Source organism: Chiloscyllium plagiosum, unplaced genomic scaffold (genome assembly GCF_037043375.1).
Source record: "Chiloscyllium plagiosum isolate Xiang-an unplaced genomic scaffold, Cpla_swu_hap1 HiC_scaffold_39, whole genome shotgun sequence".
NCBI lineage: Eukaryota > Metazoa > Chordata > Chondrichthyes > Orectolobiformes > Hemiscylliidae > Chiloscyllium > Chiloscyllium plagiosum.
The window spans coordinates 30,374,578-30,394,865 of NW_028270177.1; the positions used below are offsets into that span (position 1 = coordinate 30,374,578).

A 20,288-nucleotide genomic window follows, 5' to 3' on the forward strand; every position below is an offset into this window, starting at 1 on the left:
AATGCACCTCACACTATGGGCAATTTAGCATGGCTAATTCACCTGACCCTCACACAGTTGGACTATGGGAGGAAACCAGAGAACCCAGAGGAAACCCTCACAGACACAGGGACAATGTCTGTGTGGAGTTTGCACAGTCACCCAAGGTGAAAATCGAACCCGGGACCCTAGCGCTGTGAGGCAGAAGTGCTAACCACTGAGCCACCGTGCCACCCCACAGCCCATTGTGTCCAGAGCCTCGGAGAAGCATCCCACCTAGATCCATCCCCCTACCCTATCCCTGTAACCCTGCATTTCCAAAGGCTAAACCACCCTGCCTGCACATCCCTGGACACTATTGGCCATGCTAAATCGCCCACCCACCTAACCTGCACATCTTTGGATTGTGGGAGGAAACCGGAGCACCTGGAGGAACTCTCACAGTCACAGGGAGAAAGTGCAAACTCCACACAGACAGACACCCGAGGCTGGAATCGAACCTGAATCCCTGGTGCTAAGGCACGATGCTGTCAGTCCTTGCTTTCATTTCAGATTTTAAACTTTGCTTTTCTAATTGACATATAATATTGATTTCAATTTATATACTCTCTCAAATTATATATGCTCATGTAATTCTTGTCCATGCTCTGCATTCTCAACTTAAATACACGGTTTAACTTGTGGTTAATGGAGCAATATCTGTAAGCAATCCAAAAACACATTCTCTCCTCTGCTTACACGCATTCCTTCACTTATTTAAAGCTCAATAATGTAACAGAGACACAAGGTGGAGAGTGACAAACCCTGCTCTCCAAGTCAATCCTGAAGCACTGCCAGGATTCCAGACTCTCCAAGAATGTTTAGGAATCTCCTGGACAAGGCTGCAAGAAACGGTGGGAGAAATATCTAGATATTATCCGGGCTTTTTATGTTTTCGTGAGCACTTTCTATTCTTTATAGGAACATAGGATCCCAGACCATGAGGTGATGAATGATTAGTGCTGACAGGAGATACGTCGCTAAAGTCCTGCATGCCTCAGGACAAATGCAAGAATGCCAAATTTCAAAAGGTCACACAAATTTATCCCACAGGAGAAAAAGGTTAGGATGAGGTGCCTTTAACGTGGCATGGTGGCATAGATCGGCAGAAGCAATGCCAATCAATCAGTGCCCTTTTCTCTTGTAATTCGGGGTCAGTTAGCTCCATTGGCTGGACAGCTGGCTCCCTATGCAGAGTGATGCAAAAAGCACAGGGTCAATCCCTGTATTGGCTAAGATCACCACGAAGGTCCCATTGCCTCATTCTTGCCCTCACCGAATCTTGGTGGCCATCAGTTAAATTCACCATGAGTCATCTCTCTCGAATGAGAGGAGGAGCCCTGTAGTTCTCTGGGATTGTGAGGACTATACCTTTATCTTTTCTCTTCCATAATAAATGGCGGTGATTCTGTGAACTTTGGCATTCTTGCATTTGGTCCTGAGGAGTGCAGGACAAAAAACTCCAGCAACATGTTTCTCTTTCCAACAATACTAAAACTCTGCACCATCAAACAATAGGTGGATGATACTCAACACTCACACAACTGAATATGAAGAATCTAGTCCCATTCTGATTTTTCTGTTAACTCACTCAGGGATTATGGGCCTTCACTGATTGGGCCAGTACTTACTGCCCAGGAAGACTGCAGCAGAGAGAGACAGGATTGGGAGTTGAAATGATCGGGGTATTACAGCACATTGTATAGTGCAGCATGAGAGGCCAGTTGAGGAAGGCATTAAAACAGTGAAATCTAGAGATATCGGAAACACAAACAAAGGTTTCTATAGCAGCAGGACTTGGTGGGGAATGGCAGTTAGCTCTGAAGATGCACATATTGGTGGAAGCAGAGGAATGGGGTGATTGTCATGAGTTTGACACCTCCAGGCACACGTGTAGAGATATGTAACTGAGTAGTTCCTGCTAACCCTACACACAGGTGCCTGCTGGTAAAAATCCAAAGAACACACCATAAACCTACAGCTCCTTCACTCCAATGCTGTCAACCTTCCCCAGCCTCCAGGCTGGCCTCAGTACAAGACAGGTGAGATAATCCCTCCTAACACGCAGTCATTTCGATGTAGTGTGCAAAGATTCTATGAGCTCACTTTGACGTACCTGGTGATATGTTTGTATTTCAATGGTTCAGGAGGCTCACTAGATTGAATGAATGATTTATTTATTATCACATCTATCTTAAAGATACAGGGAAAGGTATTTTGTCGCCTCAATCCTACACCATTTTGATGTACAATGAGGATAAAAAGAAATTACTCAAGTAAGAGTTCACCTTCTGTTCAGATTGGGGTCTAAAGCATAGCTTCAGGGTCTCTGAAAGGTGTTCTAGTACTCGAAGACTCCCACCAAGAGCCCAGGCACTGGGTCCACCATCACCAGGAAACTCTGTGATGGGCACCCCCGCCACCAAAAATCCAGGCTCCACGCCTACATCGTTGAGAGTCCAAGTTCCGGGCCTACCACCACTGAGAGTCCAGGCTCTGGGCCTACCACTGTCAAGAGTCCAATGTGGCTTTTTTAGGCATTTTTGCAACCAACCAAGAAGTTGTGTCACTAGAGTGGGGAGCCCGTTCCTCACTCCTCATCCAGGAAATAAACAGATTAGAGCATGCTGCCTGGAGCTGCGGATCGGTGGACCTTGCCTGGAAACTGGTTACAATCCCCTAGTCAGTGGGAATTCCTATCGGAATCATGCTGTGACCTTTGACCCAGGCGCTCAAGACTGGCACAGGACTTGCTGCAAGTGTAAACTGAACTCCTAATGCAAATAACCCTCAACAATATGGGCCTCTTTTGTTCGGCATTAAATGTAGCATGAACTGGAAACTGTCACATGATCAGAAACTATAAAGAGGTCATGTGGACATGGATCACATGATTTAATCCCCAGGAATACATCGAATCAAAGTGTCAAACCCTACCCTGGCAAATCACTGCCACAAAAAAAACGTTTAGTTCACCGAAAATGCAAGTGATTTGCTGACAACATGTATCAGAATTGTTTGAGGGACTAAGATGGAACATTCACCCTTGGAAACTTCCTGAGCGGCTGTTTCCGAACAACCTAATGCAAGGAATGAGCACAAATTAAAACTCTCTGTGATACTTGGTAATAATGGTGCTGGCCACTCAATTAGCAAATGGTGAATCAACATGACAAACATTACGTTGTCTATAGACTCAACAAAATTCCTGACACTGTCAATAAATTGTTTCTTTTAGAAACATTTGGCTGACAAAAGCATCAAACTAAGAAAACAATCAATAAAAGACTTAAGATTTTACCTTTGTCTGCGTCCCTCGCTTCTTCCTGACTGGACCGGCCTGGTGAACAGATGGGATGCAAGGTGGCACAGGATGCAGGAGATGGGAATGAACAGAGGAATGCAGTTGTTAATGACAAATTAGCCGTTTCTGAAGGGATTGGTCTTGCCTAACAACAGAGAACACGCACCGAAGCTGCTCTGGAATCCGAATAAATAATTGCAAATAAATCGCAGCGAGGGTTACGCTGGCGTTTCTGAGCAACACCACGAGAGCCTGCAAAAGGGCTGCTTCCACAGCTAACCGGAGCCAGGCTTCCCTACAAGGCTCGGATACTTTTACTATCACATTTTGACTGATTGCTCTCAAGTGACACGTATTGAGATGTGTTACAATGTTAATTATAAATGCACATTGTATCAGCAAACACGGATTCCCCGAGTTAAATCTACATATTGAAGCTACAAGGCTTAATGAAAATGAAGGTTTAGTTAGTCTTGTATAAATACAAACCTTTCCAAACAATGTCACTTAACCTTCTTGTGCCAGTCATGTGGCTTTCTGCACTGGTTCATGTTTTTCTAATTAGATAGACCTGGTTGGTGTGATTCCCTTTTTGTTAATTACACTGCTGTCATTTTCTGTTCTGCTGGTTTTTTAATGCTGGGATTTAACAGCAGGATGACGAGCGATTATGCTGCCAGCAACAATACATGGTTATGCTGCTAATTTTTTTGGACGGGCAAATCCAGTGCAAATTAACCTCCAGGATCTCAAAACATGCCACCACCATCCTGGAATCTGCCAAGTGCCATTCAGAAAACCTGCTGCAATCCCAATCTCCTCAGGAACACGGAAGATAATCATCTCCCCTCAGCGGGAACAGCAGAGTAAATACCCTCAGTAAATCGACAGGAGGGTCCGAACTGGCACTCAGAGTCAGAGCGGAGATTGGGCTTTATTTTAATTAAGGTTCATAATAACGTTAGGCTGCAGTTCCCCCACCAGTACTGGCCCTGCGCAGTTAAGATGTTCAACTGGCAGACTCATGTTAGTTTACTGAGCAAGCACTGCCACCAGTCTTATGGTCCACAGTCCATATACACAACACTCTGCCTGTTTTTTTAAGTGATGGGAGATAGTCATCGAATGTCCAGATTAGAAAGTGCTTGAAGGTTGATGCTTCACAAGCTATAAAGAGTGCACCATCAGTACTAGGCTGGAGGCATACTGAACACAACATGAAGCCCAACTCCCCACCTTCAAGACCACCCACCTGTCCTTAACACACGCAGAAGTTTTTATTCATTTATTGGACTCGAGATTCCCTGGCTAGGCCAACATATGCTGCCCATCTTCAACTGCCCCTTGAGAAGGTGGTGGTGGGGAGTTATTTACTTGAGCTGCTGCAGTCCACTAGTGCAGGTACATCCACAGTGCTCTCAGGGAAGGTTTCAGGATTTTGACCCAGCGATACTGAAGGTACGGCAATATATTTCCAAATCGGGATGGCGGGTGGCTTGGAGGGGAAGCTGGAGAGGGTGGTGTTCCCACGTATCTGCTGTGTAGAAGAGGCTGTGAGACTGTAAGGGATTTCCAGTGAGTTATTGTAGTGCACCTCTTGGAGGGTACACACTGATGCTGCTGTGCGTCGGTGTTGAAGGGACTGAATGTGGAAGGCTGTGTATGGACTGCAAATCATGACTGCTATTTGTTTAAACTAAGCTACACTGTCAATTACACCCAGACACTACTTTACATGAATGCTGAAACAGCAGGATAATCTCGAAGCTGACATCAACTATAACAATTTTACAGCATGGAAGCTGGCCATTCAGCCCATCCTTGCTGTACAAGAAGCCATCCAGCCTAATCTCACTCTCTGCTTCCTGGACTGTAAGTTATGGCTTTTCAAAATGTATGCCACATATTTGAAATGCGGTAAGTGTTCCTGCTTTCCCCTACCTTTCACACAGTGAATTCTAGACCTCCATCATCCTCTTAGTGAAAATAAGCGTCCCCTTACTCTTCTTGGTTATAGATCCCATTAACCATGGGGAATGACACCAAGCAGCTACAGGGAAACCAGGCAATAATAGCTCAACTCACAGCAACTGGGATCAGGGGGGGAATCAGAGCAGCCAGGACGCACCCATGTGTCAATACCAGATCATTAATAAACCAACAGCAATGAATTCAAGAGAAAATACTCAGAAGTGAAGCCTGGTGCACAGATATTGTAGCAAATCTGATAAAAATCCACTGGGTTTCAAAGATCAATTTTACTGCCAATTGGCTGCACCAACACCTCACACCTGAAACTACCCCAGCTAAGTAAACTTTCACACCATTTTTATTCCTTCAGCAAGCCTGATGGGTTCCTGGGCCATGGGTTTATGGCCAATAGCGAATGGGAATTCCCTGTCACAACCTGTCATTAGTGAGGCTCCATCACGTGAAGTCATCCATTTCGGTAAGAACAACAGTAAAAAGGACTATTACATGAATGGTAAGAAATTGCAGCACGCTGCTACGCAGAAGGACCTGGGTGTCCCTGTGCATGAATCACAAAAGGTTGGTCTGTAAGTACAACAAGTAATTAGGAAGGCAAATGGAATTTTGTCCTTCAGTGCTAAAGGGATTGAGTTTAAAAGCAGGGAGATTATCTTGCAGCTGTACAGGGTGCTGGTGAGGCCACACCTGGAGCACTGCGCACAGTTTTGGTCTCCTTACTTGAGAAAGGAAGTACAGGTGCTAGAGGGGGTACAGAGGTGGTTCACTAGGTTTGATTTCAGAGTTGAGTCTTATGAGGAGACACTGAGTAGACTGGGGTTATATTAATTGGAATTTAGAAGAATGAGGGGCGATCTTATAGAAACATAAAATTAGAAAGGGAATAGATAAGGTGGAAGTAGAGAGGATGTTTCCACTTGCGGGTGAAACTAGGACAAGAGGGCATAGCCTCAAAATGAGGGGGAGCAGATTTAGGACTGAGTTGCGAAGGTATGTCTTCACGCAGAGGGTTGTGAATCTGTGGAATTCCCTGTCCAGTGAAATAGTTGAGGCTTCCTCAGTGAATGTCTTTAAAGCTAAGATAATTTCTTTACTGTTCAGAAAAGAATCTAAGGAATACAGTGAGAGGGTGGGTAAATGGAGCTGAGTCCATGAAAAGATCAGCCATAATCGCAATGAATTGCAGAGCGGGCTTGAAGGGCCTATTCCTGCGCCTAGTTCTTATGCTCGTATTACTCTGGAGTATCAGGCAGGATATAGTGTCTAGAGTTGGACTTAAGCCTATCACCTTCTAAAAAGCATAAATCCAAATGGGAGGCAGCCTGAAACACAAAGTAATAGAGAATACTTCACAGATTAATGGGTGCACAATAATCTGATCTTCCCTGTGGTCAGTACCAATTGGAGGTGATGTACATTGTGGGTTCTTGGAAGCCTTGAGCTTCCTCACATGCTGTCCATCGTTGCTGATGGTTCAGTTAGTTACTATAGTCTTCAATCAATCCAAAGAAACAAGTTTGCAAGTTTTTGAATTATATTTATTCATAGAATATGGGCATCACTAGATTTATTGTTCATCCCTAACTTCCCATCATTAATTAAATCACATCATAATCCAAGTTTTGGTACTTGACACTGCTTTGTTGTTCACTCATGGGACATGAGTCTCACTGGCTGGGCCAGCATTTATTTCACATCTCTAGAGAAGGTGGTGGTGAGACATGCAGTCCACAATTCCACAAGGAAGGGAATTCATGGATTCTGACACAGTGACACTGAAGGAACGGTGATAGATTTCCACATCAGGATGGTGAGTGACTCCGCAGGGAACTGGCATTGCTGGTTTTTCCATGTAACTGCCTGCCTTTGCCTTTCTAGATGCAGTGACTGTGCCTGGGGAAGGTATTGGAAGGTGTTTGGTGAATTTCTGCAGTGCATCTTATAGGTGGTCCACACTGCTGTTACTGAGCATCGGTGATAGTGAGAGTGGATATTATTTGACACATGCTACCCTGGAATGCATTATGAATTCTTGCGTATGCAAAAAAACAATTCCTTTCACCTTATATAATTTCCAAAGTTAACACCTAATGACACATGAAAATGTAGGAATAAACGCACAGCAGGAAAGAATGAACCCTTTACTCACATTTCTTATGCCGTCCCTCGGTTTGTTGGCAAGTTTTATCTCCAGGATAATCTCGCCCATGTCTTCCTCCAGGCTATTTGGATCATCGAGCTGCAATTGCTTTAGTACCGTGCTAAGAGAAGGGAGCAGACCAACAGGTTAAAAAGTGTTTTCAAATCATGCCGACAGCCTTTGAACTATAGAGGATAGAAACCAGATATTCAGTCACTCCAGCTCTGGAATTCTTGAAGGTGAAGTAGACAGAGTTGTGAAGAAATACACTTGCCATAATTGGTCAATTGCATTGAGTATAGGAGTCACAGCTGTACAGGAGACTGGTGTGGCCACTTTTGGAATACCCCATACAACTCTGATCTTCCTGCTATAGGATAGATGCTGTTTAACTTGAAAGGATTCATAAAAGATTTACCAGAATGTTAGCATGGTTGGAGGGTTTGAGTTATAGGGAGAGGCTGAATAGGCTGGGACTATCTTCCCTGGAGCATCAGAGGCTGAGGGGTGACCTTGTGGAGGCTTATAAAATCATGAGGGACATGGATAGGGTGAATAGCCATGGTCTTTTTCCCATTTCTCATTGTTATCAGTTGTGGCCAGATTGAGAATCCCAAACTCAGCAGAGCTATTTGTGACAAGTGCTGAGTTCAAACAGACCCCACATTTTGTGGAGAATGCAACTCAACCCACAGCGACTCTATGGAGGACACAGACAAGACCCTGAGGGAAGGTAAGATCTGTTAAAGGTTCACAAATTGTTTCCTTTCCAAAAGAAAATAAGAACAGGCTGCAGCTGTCAACGAAAACAAAAACTATGTAGACCCACTGCTGGATTCAATAGATTCAAAGGATATCTCAATTAGATTGGAGCAAAAAAAAAATCACCATCTGCTTCTGCCATTTTAACACATCTCATTGTTGATATTTCCCAAGGGTTGTTATTACAGGTAGGCCAACTGTTGATGCTTGACTGATTTCCAGAAAGATCCACGTTATCTCAGCAGGGGTACAGAGTTCACGATTTGACTAGCAGATTTAAGAGGCTTTTAAAGGATTAACTGTCTTTGATGTGGTTCGTAATAGAAGCTTTTTTGTTTTTACAACGGATTAACCGTTTTATCATTGGGTATTTTGAATGAGACTTGATTGCAGTATCAGCTATGTAACAGCTGGTTACACGTCCATGCTTTCTTTCATCCCCACATGGGGCTGAAGTGAGCCCGAAGTGGATACTAGGTAAGTACAGGCTATAGGCAAACTTATTTGTGCTGTGGTAGCATTAGGTTTGGGCCACTATTTCAGAGAAGAGCGATGACTCAGTCTACCTCAGCACTTGCCTGTCCTAAATGTCACCTTCAAACTGCATCGAGAGGTAAAGGGGATGAGTGGAGAAATTTTACAACTCAGGTTTTCAGCCGCAACAATGGAAGTCTGGCCCTAGGTTTCATAAATAAGCTGCGAGTGCCTAAAACTTCATGATAACACCATAACACGATTGAAAATTTGAATTTCACACCCATTGCCAATATAAATAGGAGAAGATGAGGCAGTGATTACAAGAGACAATTGGATGGATAATGGAATGGAAGAAAACTTGCAGGGTTAGCAGTGAATATGGGACTGACTGACTCTACAGAGAGCTATCATGGACGAGATGGGCAGGTAGGCCTTCTTTGGGTCATAATTAATCCACAAAACCAGCGTCAATTTCACCAGGCAAATAATTGTGAGGAACGCATAGGCTTCCATGAGTATAAGGCTCAATATTTGCTGCCAGTATGTAGAGTTCAATTCGAAAGAATATAAACTTTTTTTCCAGCATTACTGAACAATCAAATAGAAACGCACTCATAGTTTGGATACCACAGAGATATAAAAGTCCAATAGGCAGACAAGCAAAATGGCTGCCACAGGGTTGGGAGATGTTATTCCCATTATTACAAAATTGTAAACCCAATCCTATTGAATTCATTTATCAAGTCAATGTGCTCGGTCCCTGTACCATTTCTCTGCCCACTCCCTCCTCAATAGATCATTAACATACCATTTACACATTCATTACTAATTCAGTGGTGTCAAAGGGGAAAATACTCAATCTGAATAACACCAAAGTGTACAATGGTAAATGTGCTGCTAATGGAAATAGACGGCCAAGATCAGGCTCTTTCTCTACTTAATGGAGCACTCTTTAAGGGCCAAGTCTGCAATCCTGCTACCCCCAGTGGGAAACTGTATTCACTGTGAATGTATGACAGTAAAACACAAATCCACCATTTAACACTGTGCAGCCCTCTTGGTGCAGGATCTGTCCAGTTCTAACTAATGTGAGGTAAGATTCGAGATTCACCTGCTGAACAGTGATTGGTTTCATTCTATTTATTGAAACTTTCATATGAGGAGAGAACACAGTGAATTAATTGGATAACATCTCCAAAAATAAACAACTAGCACAGGCTTGATGGGCTGAACTGCCTGCTTCAATATCATAACTTTACACTCACCATTTTAATGTGTGCGTATATATGTCTGTAATAGACCAGATATTCAGCTACGAGCTAAATCAAAAGTCACTACTCTGTTTTCATCATATCACCATCAGTTTTAGTCAATCTATTAACTCAAACACTTCAAAACTTTAGCCCAGTTCCCGTGCCTTATTATAAGTCATATCAGCACTTCACTGAAGTTCTGTGTGTATGCCAACACAGTCATAAATCCAGTCTCCATTAATTTATAATTTATATCTCTTAATCCCTCCAGGCCAGTGAACAATTGCTGAGCTTTTAATAGCACTTAGCTCCAGACAATTGAGTCTGAGTACTTCATATCTTTTATTTGCCTTGCCTAAATCCAAGGAACACTTTTCAATATTCAGAGCTCAGGTACTGCTCTATCAGATAACCCTCTTCAATCACTCACTCGATAACAAACCAACAGTACACAAACAGTAAAGTATTATTCACCATTAGATTACAAACCTGTTCACTTCAAGCTCGCTCAGACTGAGATATGCAGAACCCATGAAATCGTCCGTGGCCAAATCTCGGTCGTAAACCTATTTGCGGAGAGAGTTTTATTTCATTATTACGTTAACTGAGAGTGAATGAACACGTGGTTCAAGACAAATGCTTTAGGACCATAACCTGTAGAATCAATTTTATGATCACCACCTCAGTCAAAAGGAAATAATTCAGTGCTCCGATCAGTCCCCACCCGGAGATGTGTGTCCATTTCCAATGGTCAAGAAATCACGGAGACATTCAGACACCAGTCGCAATGACAGGAGTCATGAGGCTGGGCAGTGGTGTCAGAGTCCGAGTTATAAGCAAAGAGTGGAGACATTTGGGCTTTTCAGTCTGAAAATCAGGGTCTGTAAAATAAGAAATATTATGGGATGCTACTTTATCATGCCTCTCTCAATTAAACGGTAAGGCAGTAAAAGTGCAATTTAAGACTGGCATCAGGAGGTTTCTTGTGTGTAGAGTTATCAACAACTGGAATTAAACTGCAATGGCTGAAAAAAATAATGGAGACAACAGCAGAGGAATGAGTCTGGTTAATTAAGATGGGCCAAATGTCCTCTTTCATACAAAACTCCCTGTACGAGCTTTCTTGATTTTCCAAAGTCCTACCTTCAGTAGAATTTAATGCGTCACCCAACATCACTTGGTCATACCATGACATGACATGACCCATTATGGCTCCACTGAACACTCTACAAAAACAGAGGAACGTAAACTCTTAGGTGTCCATTATTTTCTTCATCTTGTGTGGACACATGATGAAACACCTCCAGGCAAGTGGACCTTCTGGCCCAGAGGTAGGGACATTACCACTGTACCACAAGACCCTTGGCCCTCAGTTGTATCACAGGTGAGCATACGGCTGAACGTAAACACAACAGGTCAATGGATGGGCGATGACACAAATTCCTAATGCTTATATGGGACAGACAATGCTGCACTGCAGTCAAAAGGGAATACCTGGATCTGGCACTGAAACCAAAACACAGAGAAGCCTCAAAAGGTTGAATACGGAGCTTCTCATAATCACAGGAAGGACAGACTATCCTCAAGTTGTTGCAGTATGTGGAGGTGAACTACAGCTGCAATGCCACAATTTTGTCTCTGCCTCAAAGAGGATTGTAGCTCATCACAGACATGTAGTAGAGAGATTGAAGCAAATATGAACGCTCAACCAGCCTTCACTATCCCAGCGAGACACTTTGGTCTGGTATGAGTCACTGCTGTGATTCCAGAATGAGGTTACATTGACACCATATCCAAAGTAGGAGATAGTCAGGACTGCAGGTGCTGGAGAGGCAGAGTTGATAAAGCGTGGCGCTGGAAAAAGCACAGCAGGTCAGGCAGCAATTGAGGAACAAGACTTCTTCATGGCCCTGCCTGAAATGTCGACTCCCTTGCTTCTCGGATGGTAGATCCAAAGTTTCAATATGAAGACGTGAAAGTGGATTTTGCCGTTACAGTGTGAAAGCACTCTGTCTAAATAAACCAATCACATTTAATTCTGCAGCTTGCCCAGAATATCTGTAATTTCCTGGACTCTCTGATGTACCCAAGTTAACCAAAGCTGATCGACATCCCAACTCACTCCGGCAACCAATTTTGCCCCATTTTGTGAGGTAAAAAAAGCACCGACACATCTGTTTCAGGATACAGACTCTTAATTATTTTCGCAACTCTTCATGGGCCAGAGAAGGATGTGTCTTCAGTAGCCACTTTGTGAGATCAGAAGGGGAAAGGGAGTGTGGCACAAAATACTTGGCTTGCGTGTAGGCATCCAATTTACATTCTGCCATGTTTGCGGTAGCAACACTGGATCATTTTGTCGTACAATGAATTGGTTGCTCAGGCTTGAGGTGCAATTGTGTAACAATGTGGGTCCATTAGATTTACACTCTGTCAGATACCACGGGAGCTGAGAGCCACACCACGCCACAATAGGCCTGCTCCAAAATCTATCGCAGCCAACCTCCACTCAGTCCCTCTCCATGAGCAGTTTTCCTGACATAAGGATCACACAAAAAGTCCTGTCAGAAGATCGGAATTATAGCCTGGAAGCAGGCTGGTCAGCCCATCAAGTCCACATTGACCGTCCAAAGAGCATCCCACCCAGTCCCAACCCTTCTACCCTTTCCTCGTAACCCGGCATTTAGCATAGCTAACTCACCTAGTCTGTACATTCCTGGACACTAAGGGGCAATTTAGCGTGGCCAATCCACCCTAACCTGGGCATCTTTGCGCTGTGGGAGGAAATCGGAGGAAACCCAAACAGGCAAGGGGAGGACATGCAAACACCATACAGTCACCCAAAGCAGGAAACGGGTTGCTGGGATCCCTGGTGCTGTGGGGAAGCAGTGCTAAACACTGAGCTACCATACCTGCTACAAAGAGACATCTACAATAAGAAACTAAAGCGCTCTATTCATAGTTTAGCTGCATTACCCAAGTAGCATACCCCCAGAATATGAAGTGGTAAAGGCAAATAGAACAGACATTAACTGGAGCTAGATAAATATGTAAGGGAGACAACGTTAGCAGGATGTTTAAGCTAATACGCAACAGAGCAGGAGAAAGCTTATGTAGAGTATAAACGCCAGCACAGATAGTTGGGCCGAATGGTCCAAATCTGTGCTGTAAGTCGATTGCAATATGGAGCTGAGCACAATAATAAATGAGAAATCACAAAACGCATTAACTCGAAATAACTGTGGATCAGCCCAAAACTAATTCCTACAGTTGGTCCCAAATGTGAACATCAACTTCAGCATCAGCCCAACCTTCTCTTTGATCAATGGAAACATACTGCAGTGTGTGTAGTGTGTGTGCGCGTGTCGGTGTGTGCGCGCGCGTGTCGGTGTGTGCGCGCGCGTGTCGGTGTGTGCGCCCATGTCGGTGTGTGCGTGCGCATCGGTGTGTATTCATGTAAGTGTGTGTGCGTGTAGGTGTGTATTCATGTAAGTGTGTGTGCGTGCGTGTAGGTGTGTATTCATGTAGGTGTGTATTCATGTTAGGTGTGTGCGTGTGTGTGTAGGTGTGTACGCACATGCGTGGACGAAATTTTCCACAGAATTCAGAATCACTTGAAATCCTGCGATATTTCAGGAACTGCAAGAGTTTCAACAATACATGATTGACAAATTCTTGGCACTTCAGAACAACAAAAGGGCTTGTGCCCGAAACGTCGATTCTCCTGTTCCCTGGATGCTGCCTGACCTGCTGCGCTTTTCCAGCAACACATTTTCAGCTCTGATCTCCAGCATCTGCAGACCTCACTTTCTCCTCAACAAATCCCCTCTGTTAATTTAATTGCAAATTTGAAGAAGTGAGAAAGCACAGCCTTAGCAGCCATTGACACATCCCATATTTAAAATATTCTTCACATGCCAAGCCAATTGGGTTGCATATTGCATCTATCTAGTCATATTCTGCGCACAAACTTAATTCTCTTTTCCCCCTACTGAAAGCGACTGTTTGGAATATTTATATTCTGTCAGTAGCTAATCAGGATAATAATTTGCAGCGTAACAGAATCTGATGTCCTGATGAAGGGTTTATGCCCAAAATGTAAACTCTCCTGCTCCTCAGATGCTGCCTGACCGTCTGTGCTTTTCCAGCATCACACTCTGTGACTCTGATCTCCAGCATCTGCAGTCCTCACTTTCTCCTAAAGTGGCTTAAGGTCTTGAATGGGTTAGTTTAATAATGAGGCCTGCATTTGTCCTGAGTTTCGCTCTCATTGATAAAAACTGATTCATTATATTTAATTTTCTTCAACTACTTAATCCTGTATAAAAATAAGCATTTATATTCATAGCTCCATTGGTCATATAAGCAATTTGAGCTATTAAACAAACTGCAAACTGACAGGCCACCCACTGTGATAATGATAGGTAGTAACATCAGTCACGAAACACTAATCCTATAATGATGGTCCTCAGGTTTACTTCAACACACAGAGTAAGATAGCTAGAACGGACTTTTTTTTAAATGCAATGCATTTTTTCCTACTGCTTGAAGGTACAAGTCAGTAGTTTGAAATGATTCGATAGCTTGAAGGTTGTGATGAGTTTATCCATTTTTTATGCATATTCCTCTCTATTATTTACAATCCCAAAAGGCACTCCAATTGTTCTAAGTGTTCCTGCATTTATCTAAAAGGTATCCTATCTCCCCAAATAACTGACAACTTCAGACCTTCTCATGAAACGTATAAACCACACAAGTTTTGTTTTTTGAATCCTATTCATAAAGTTCCACTTGAACATATATAGCTGCCTTCATGAACAATGAACTGGGACAACACATCCAACCTAGGACAAGCCAAACAAAGACACGCACGAGAATTCCTAGAAGCATAACATTCCAACCGGAACTCTATCAACAAACATATCAAGTTAGACCCCATCTACCACCTCCTGAGAAAAAGAACAGGAAATAACATCACCACAGGAGATGACATCACCAACCCAAAGAAACCTAAACATATAAATAGAAAGCAGGAATTACCAGCAGTGCTTTGCCCAGAGGCCCACTGAAGATGTTACCTAGAAGGGTGACGAAGCGTCTAGAAATGAACTTTCCAGCTCAGCAAGCAAACCTACATCCAGAACCATGAACCAATGGGCCCTGGGTGATATGGGCGGGTGTTGTGTTCCACAGCAGGGCTTCCAGAATCAGTGTTCTGGTTCCTGGCTAAGCTGGAGTCTTTACAAAAATTCAGAGCTAAACATTTAAGTCTATTCAGTTCCAGGACCATCCTTTTAAGTCTTTGTCACACCTTGGCTAGGGCCCTTACATCGTTTTATTAACACAACCTTAAATCAGCGCTAATTATTGAGATCTCGTTATGTTGGATTAGCATGGACAGAGGATTGGCTAACTAATAGAAGACTAGGAGTTGTAGAGTGATACAGCACAGAAACAGACCCTTCGGTCCAGCCAATCCATGCTGACCATAATCCCAAACTAAACCAGTCCCATCTGCCTAATAAGGAATAAGGGGACATTTTCAGGATGGAAACTGATCCTGTAAGTACAACTCAGCTAATTCCACACCCCCTGCCTTTGTCCCGGTAACCCTATCAATATTCTTTCTTCAGATACTGATCCAGTTCCCTCTGAAAGCCTCAACTGACTCTGCTCTCGCTACACTCTCAGATAGCGCGCTCCAGATCCTAACCATTCAAGTAGCAGAGTGTTAATACTTTGTTTTATTGTCACACAGGAATTAGAAATGCAACAAACTGTTTTTAAACACTGCGCGCGACCTCAAACCAAATTATAACCACTGATACCGGGTCGGGTGACCTAAAACGATTACCACTGACCGTAGCCAGTGAAATCAACCAAAATTCTAATCAGTGAATCCCAAACAAAGAATGGACCATTGACCCCATCACCGATCCTAACTATATCATAACCATCAAACCAAACCATCTAAACATAAGCACTGAACCACACTAAGTTTAACTCCCAAAGTAACAGTATTTAGCTGAATCAGTATATCATTTCTGAACATGCAGCTCTTTATTACCTTGACATACAGCTTTTGATTCAAGTTCTTGACTGGTATGACAAAGGTCTCATCCCATCGAGGGTTTAAGTTTTTGTACATGATCTTGCTCTTGTACAGCGTTTTGCCAGCCAGTTTGAACTTAACATAAGGATCACTCGTACCTGTGGGACAAAATAAATACATTGCATCAATGATATCTGCGAAAATATCTTAAGGTATTCTTACAGTGATCAATTTAATTGGCAATCATTCATAGATGCATGCTGATCATTTCCATCCTTAACCTGTGTATTTATGGATGAAAAACCCTTTGTTACCATACAACAATGTTCCTTGGGCAGCCGTTTCCAAACACATAACCACTACAATCGAGACGGTTAGCTCAATTGGCTGGATGGCAGGTTACTCATACGAAGTGGCGCCAACAGGGTGGATTGGTTACCATGAAGGATTCTCCTTGTCAACCTCTCTCCTTGCCTGAGGCATGATGCCCCTCAGGTTAAACCACCACCAGTTGTCACTCCCTAATGAGAGAGCGCCCTATGGTCTGGTAGGACAATGGTGACTTTGCCTTTACTATCAAGAAGGACAAGGGCAGCAGGTAGATGGGAACGCCACTACCTGCAAGACCCTTCCAAGTCACTCACCATCCTGACTTGAAAATACATCGCTGTTCCTTCGGGTATCGTTGCGTCAAAATCCTGGAATTCCCTCCCTAAAGGCATTGTGGGTCAACTTACAGCACACAGACTGCAGCGGCTCAGGAAGGCAGCTCACCAGCCTGTTCAAGGACACCTCGGAAAGGGCAATAAATGCTGGGCCAGCTAACAACACCCACATCCCATGAATACAAGTTTAAAGTACCATACCAGGTAGTGGTGGGGGGAGGGGGGTTTGGATTTCCATGGTGCAAGAATGGTCCCAGGAATAAAAAGCTTTAACATATGAGGAACATTTGAGGTCTCTGGCTCAATACTCAATGTAGTTTAGAAGGATGAGGGGAGGATCTAACTGAAACTTACAGAATACTGAATGGCCTGGACAGAGTGGATGTTGGGAAAATGTTTCCATTGTTCGGAGAGACTAGGACCCAAGGGCACAGCCTTAGAGTAAAGGGAAGACCTTTTAGATTGGAGGCAAGGAGAAACTTCTTCAGCCAGAGAGTGGGGAATCTAGGGAATTCATTGCCACAGAGGGCTGTGGAGGCCAGGTCATTGAGTATATTTAAGACAGAGATAGATAGGTTCCTGAGTATCAAGGGGATCAAGGGTTATGAGGAGAAAGCTGGAGAATGGGATTGAGAAACTGATCAGAGCTGAAAATGTGTTGCTGGAAAAGCGCAGCAGGTCAGGCAGCATCCAAGGAACAGGAGAATCGACGTTTCGGGCATAAGCCCTTCTTCAGGAATGAGGAAGGGCTTATGCCCGAAACATCGATTCTCCTGTTCCTTGGATGCTGCCTGACCTGCTGCGCTTTTCCAGCAACACACTTTCAGCTCTGATCTCCAGCATCTGCAGTCCTCACTTTCTCCTTGAGAAACTGATCAGCCATGATGGAATGGCGGAGCAGACTCAATGGGCTGAATGGCCTAATTTCTGCTCCTATGTCTTCTGGTGTAATGACGCAGGGAGCAAGATTCACAGATCTGTACAGGATTACATGTGAGTTTTGAAGGGGTGGGGGAGAGGGGGCTATCTTGCATAATAGCACTCAGTTCCCTGAATAAGAGGCCCAGGATCGGGAGGGGATAGGTCCAGTGAGAGTCATTCACCAAACTCGCTGCCATCTCCCTTCCTCACTCCCACTCCCACCACAGGCCTCTTACGGTGACTCCCTCTTGCTGTCCATCAACTGTGGCCTGGGATCCGTGATGTCAACAATCTCAAGGCAGGTGCCTCCCCAGCAGCACGGTCAGTCCCTGAGTTCATTTCTTCTGAACCTATTCCTGGATCTATCTAAAAGGCATCCCATCTCTCCAATTAACTCTGACAGCTTCAAACTTCTTGTGAAAAGTTTAAAGCACACAAGTTTTGTTTTCTGAATCCTATTTGTGAAACCTGGATCGATTGGAGGACATTTCCACTTTAACATATATAGCTGCCTCCGAAAACCAATGGTGTATTCAAAAGGATACTGGCTCTGAGCGATATGGGCGAGTGCTGGACGACCAACTCTCTGTAGATGGGACTTGTATCCTCGGCTCCTTGATCCCAGGGATGGCCCACCTGTGCCCAAGTGGAGTTCTTCTCAGCTCTGGGCAAGATCCCAATGATACAGTCAAATATTACCCAATGTGTCAACACATTTTGGGAGGAAAATGGAAAAATATAAAACCTCAAGAATTCACATCACACTTAGTTAACATTCTCCACTACAGAAAACTCTAATTTCTGCATTTTTTTTAAAAAGAAATAAGGGCTCTTTAGATCTGCAGCTACATCAAGCTGCACGTACACCTGCCTCTCTGCATTCACAAGGCCTAAGGCCTACCTTAAAACCATCTTTGAGTTGCTCCTTTTTCAGTGGACAGCTTTTCCCATCGTACTAAACAAATAGGATGAAGGTTTGACCAGAGGCAAATTATACTATCCACAAAATCTGATGGAACTGCTGAAATACATTTGCATTTGGCACAGTCCATAAGCCTGATACTGTCTGATCATTTCTCAGGGATCAATTCAAGCTTGGGTATTTAATCGACTCTCGTGCTTTTTCCACTGGGTTCCAGCTCTCCTATTTATCACCATCCTGCCAAATCTCCTTGACAACTCCAGGCAAAGGCATGTCGAGCCAGCTTGGATTAGGAAACCAGAGTTCGACTTATACTTGTACTGCTGTCTTCCATTACAGCGGCTTTAATCATGTCCGATAGTGAGGAAGGTCTGTGAGCAGCCAGAGAGACCTCACAGAGCTGCAATTCATTAGACGGCTGAACAAAGTAAACCAATTACCAAGAGCAGTCCACAATGATCTGAGCTATCGTGATTGCAGGTGACAGGACAGAATTTTCCTCCTCCTTGCTCTCTGTTTTGGGAACAGCTCCAAAACTTGAATTTTTTTTTCACTCACCAACAGCAGTGTATAAAAAGGGTTCTTGTGTTATGGTGAATGGATAAACTCTTAAGTATGCTCAACATCGTGTTCAATTCTCTTCAATAACATTCTCGAGGCAAGGTTTTCATAATGAAAAAGATTAAAACAAATCCAGCTAAGTCACTGCCTCAATTGCTTCAGTTCTCAGGTGAACCTAAGGACTGCAGATGCTGGAGGTTAGAGTCGAGAGCATGGTGCTGGAAAAGCACGACAGGTCAGGCAGCAACCGAGGAGCAGGAGAATCGACGTTTTGGGCAAAAGCCCTTCATCAGGAATTCCCGATGCCTGAAACGTCGATTCTTCTGCTCCTTAGATGCTACCTGACCTGCTGTTCTTTTCCAGCACCACACTCTCAAACCTGCTTCAATTCTCAGCCCACCCATTACCATGTCATCTGGAAAACATGGGGTCAGCATCAGGCCTTAGTAACCACAGGTCACTGACCTGACACAAGGTAAAGTTAATTGAAACTAAAATATACAGAAAACCTCAACATTTCAATCTGAATGATTCTAATACTCAGTTAATTAACTCCACTTTGTGCCTGTAGGGCCCAAGCTGTTGTTAACAACAATACCAATCGTCTACTTCAGAGGTAGAATCTTTCTCATCATGATCAGAAAAGTCGCCCATGTGATTTTTTGAAAAGTAGATACTGTCCAGATGAACCAGAACTTTGGCTGATCTATTTCGCTGCTGAAAGGGAAAACGGGACACACCATTTCCCAAGAGAAATATAACCACACTAATCCGATATCCATTTACATTTACTGGTCACAACTATTTAAGAGTCTTTCAGATGAGCTACATCCTACCCCGATCTTCATCGGTGAACCTGGTCAAGTTCATTAAAGGTCGTTTGTGAATGTCATGTCCTGGGCAAACAACTCTATCTGAGAGATGCTGATCTATTTCTGACTGCCCATCACAAGCATGAATGCATAGCCTCTGCTGATTCAATATCCATTGTATTTGATTCCCTCCCCCTGAGCTGTTTAGAACATAGAGCTGGTTACTTTAGCACTGCATGTAAAGAGCACTCTGAGGGTTACTTTATGTGGGGAGATTTAACCTGCGAGGTTTTTAATTCCCTGGAATTCAGAAGATTAAGGGCTAACTTCAGTCAGGTTTCCAAAGTATCAATGACAGCATATGGTGTTACTTGAGAAACTATTTTGAAGAAAAATAGTGCAAATGAAAACT

General features: G+C 43.6%; 1 protein-coding gene across 9 annotated transcripts in view; it reads right to left on the reverse strand.

Annotated features, from left to right (window-relative positions):
- LOC122541051 (multiple C2 and transmembrane domain-containing protein 2-like) overlaps positions 1–20,288 on the reverse strand; it is a 487,119-nt gene that overhangs the window by 240,355 nt on the left and 226,476 nt on the right. For all 9 annotated transcript variants that reach the window (XR_006309501.2, XM_087981162.1, XM_087981161.1 and 6 more), the window contains 4 exons: positions 16,011–16,153; positions 10,433–10,509; positions 7,461–7,572; positions 3,320–3,358 (listed from right to left, as the gene is read on the reverse strand). Coding sequence is in view for 8 of the 9 variants with exons in the window: in XM_087981162.1 (XP_087837288.1) it covers positions 3,320–3,358; positions 7,461–7,572; positions 10,433–10,509; positions 16,011–16,153 (371 nt within the window). In the remaining variant the exon portion in view is untranslated. The remainder of the gene's footprint in view (positions 1–3,319; positions 3,359–7,460; positions 7,573–10,432; positions 10,510–16,010; positions 16,154–20,288) is intronic.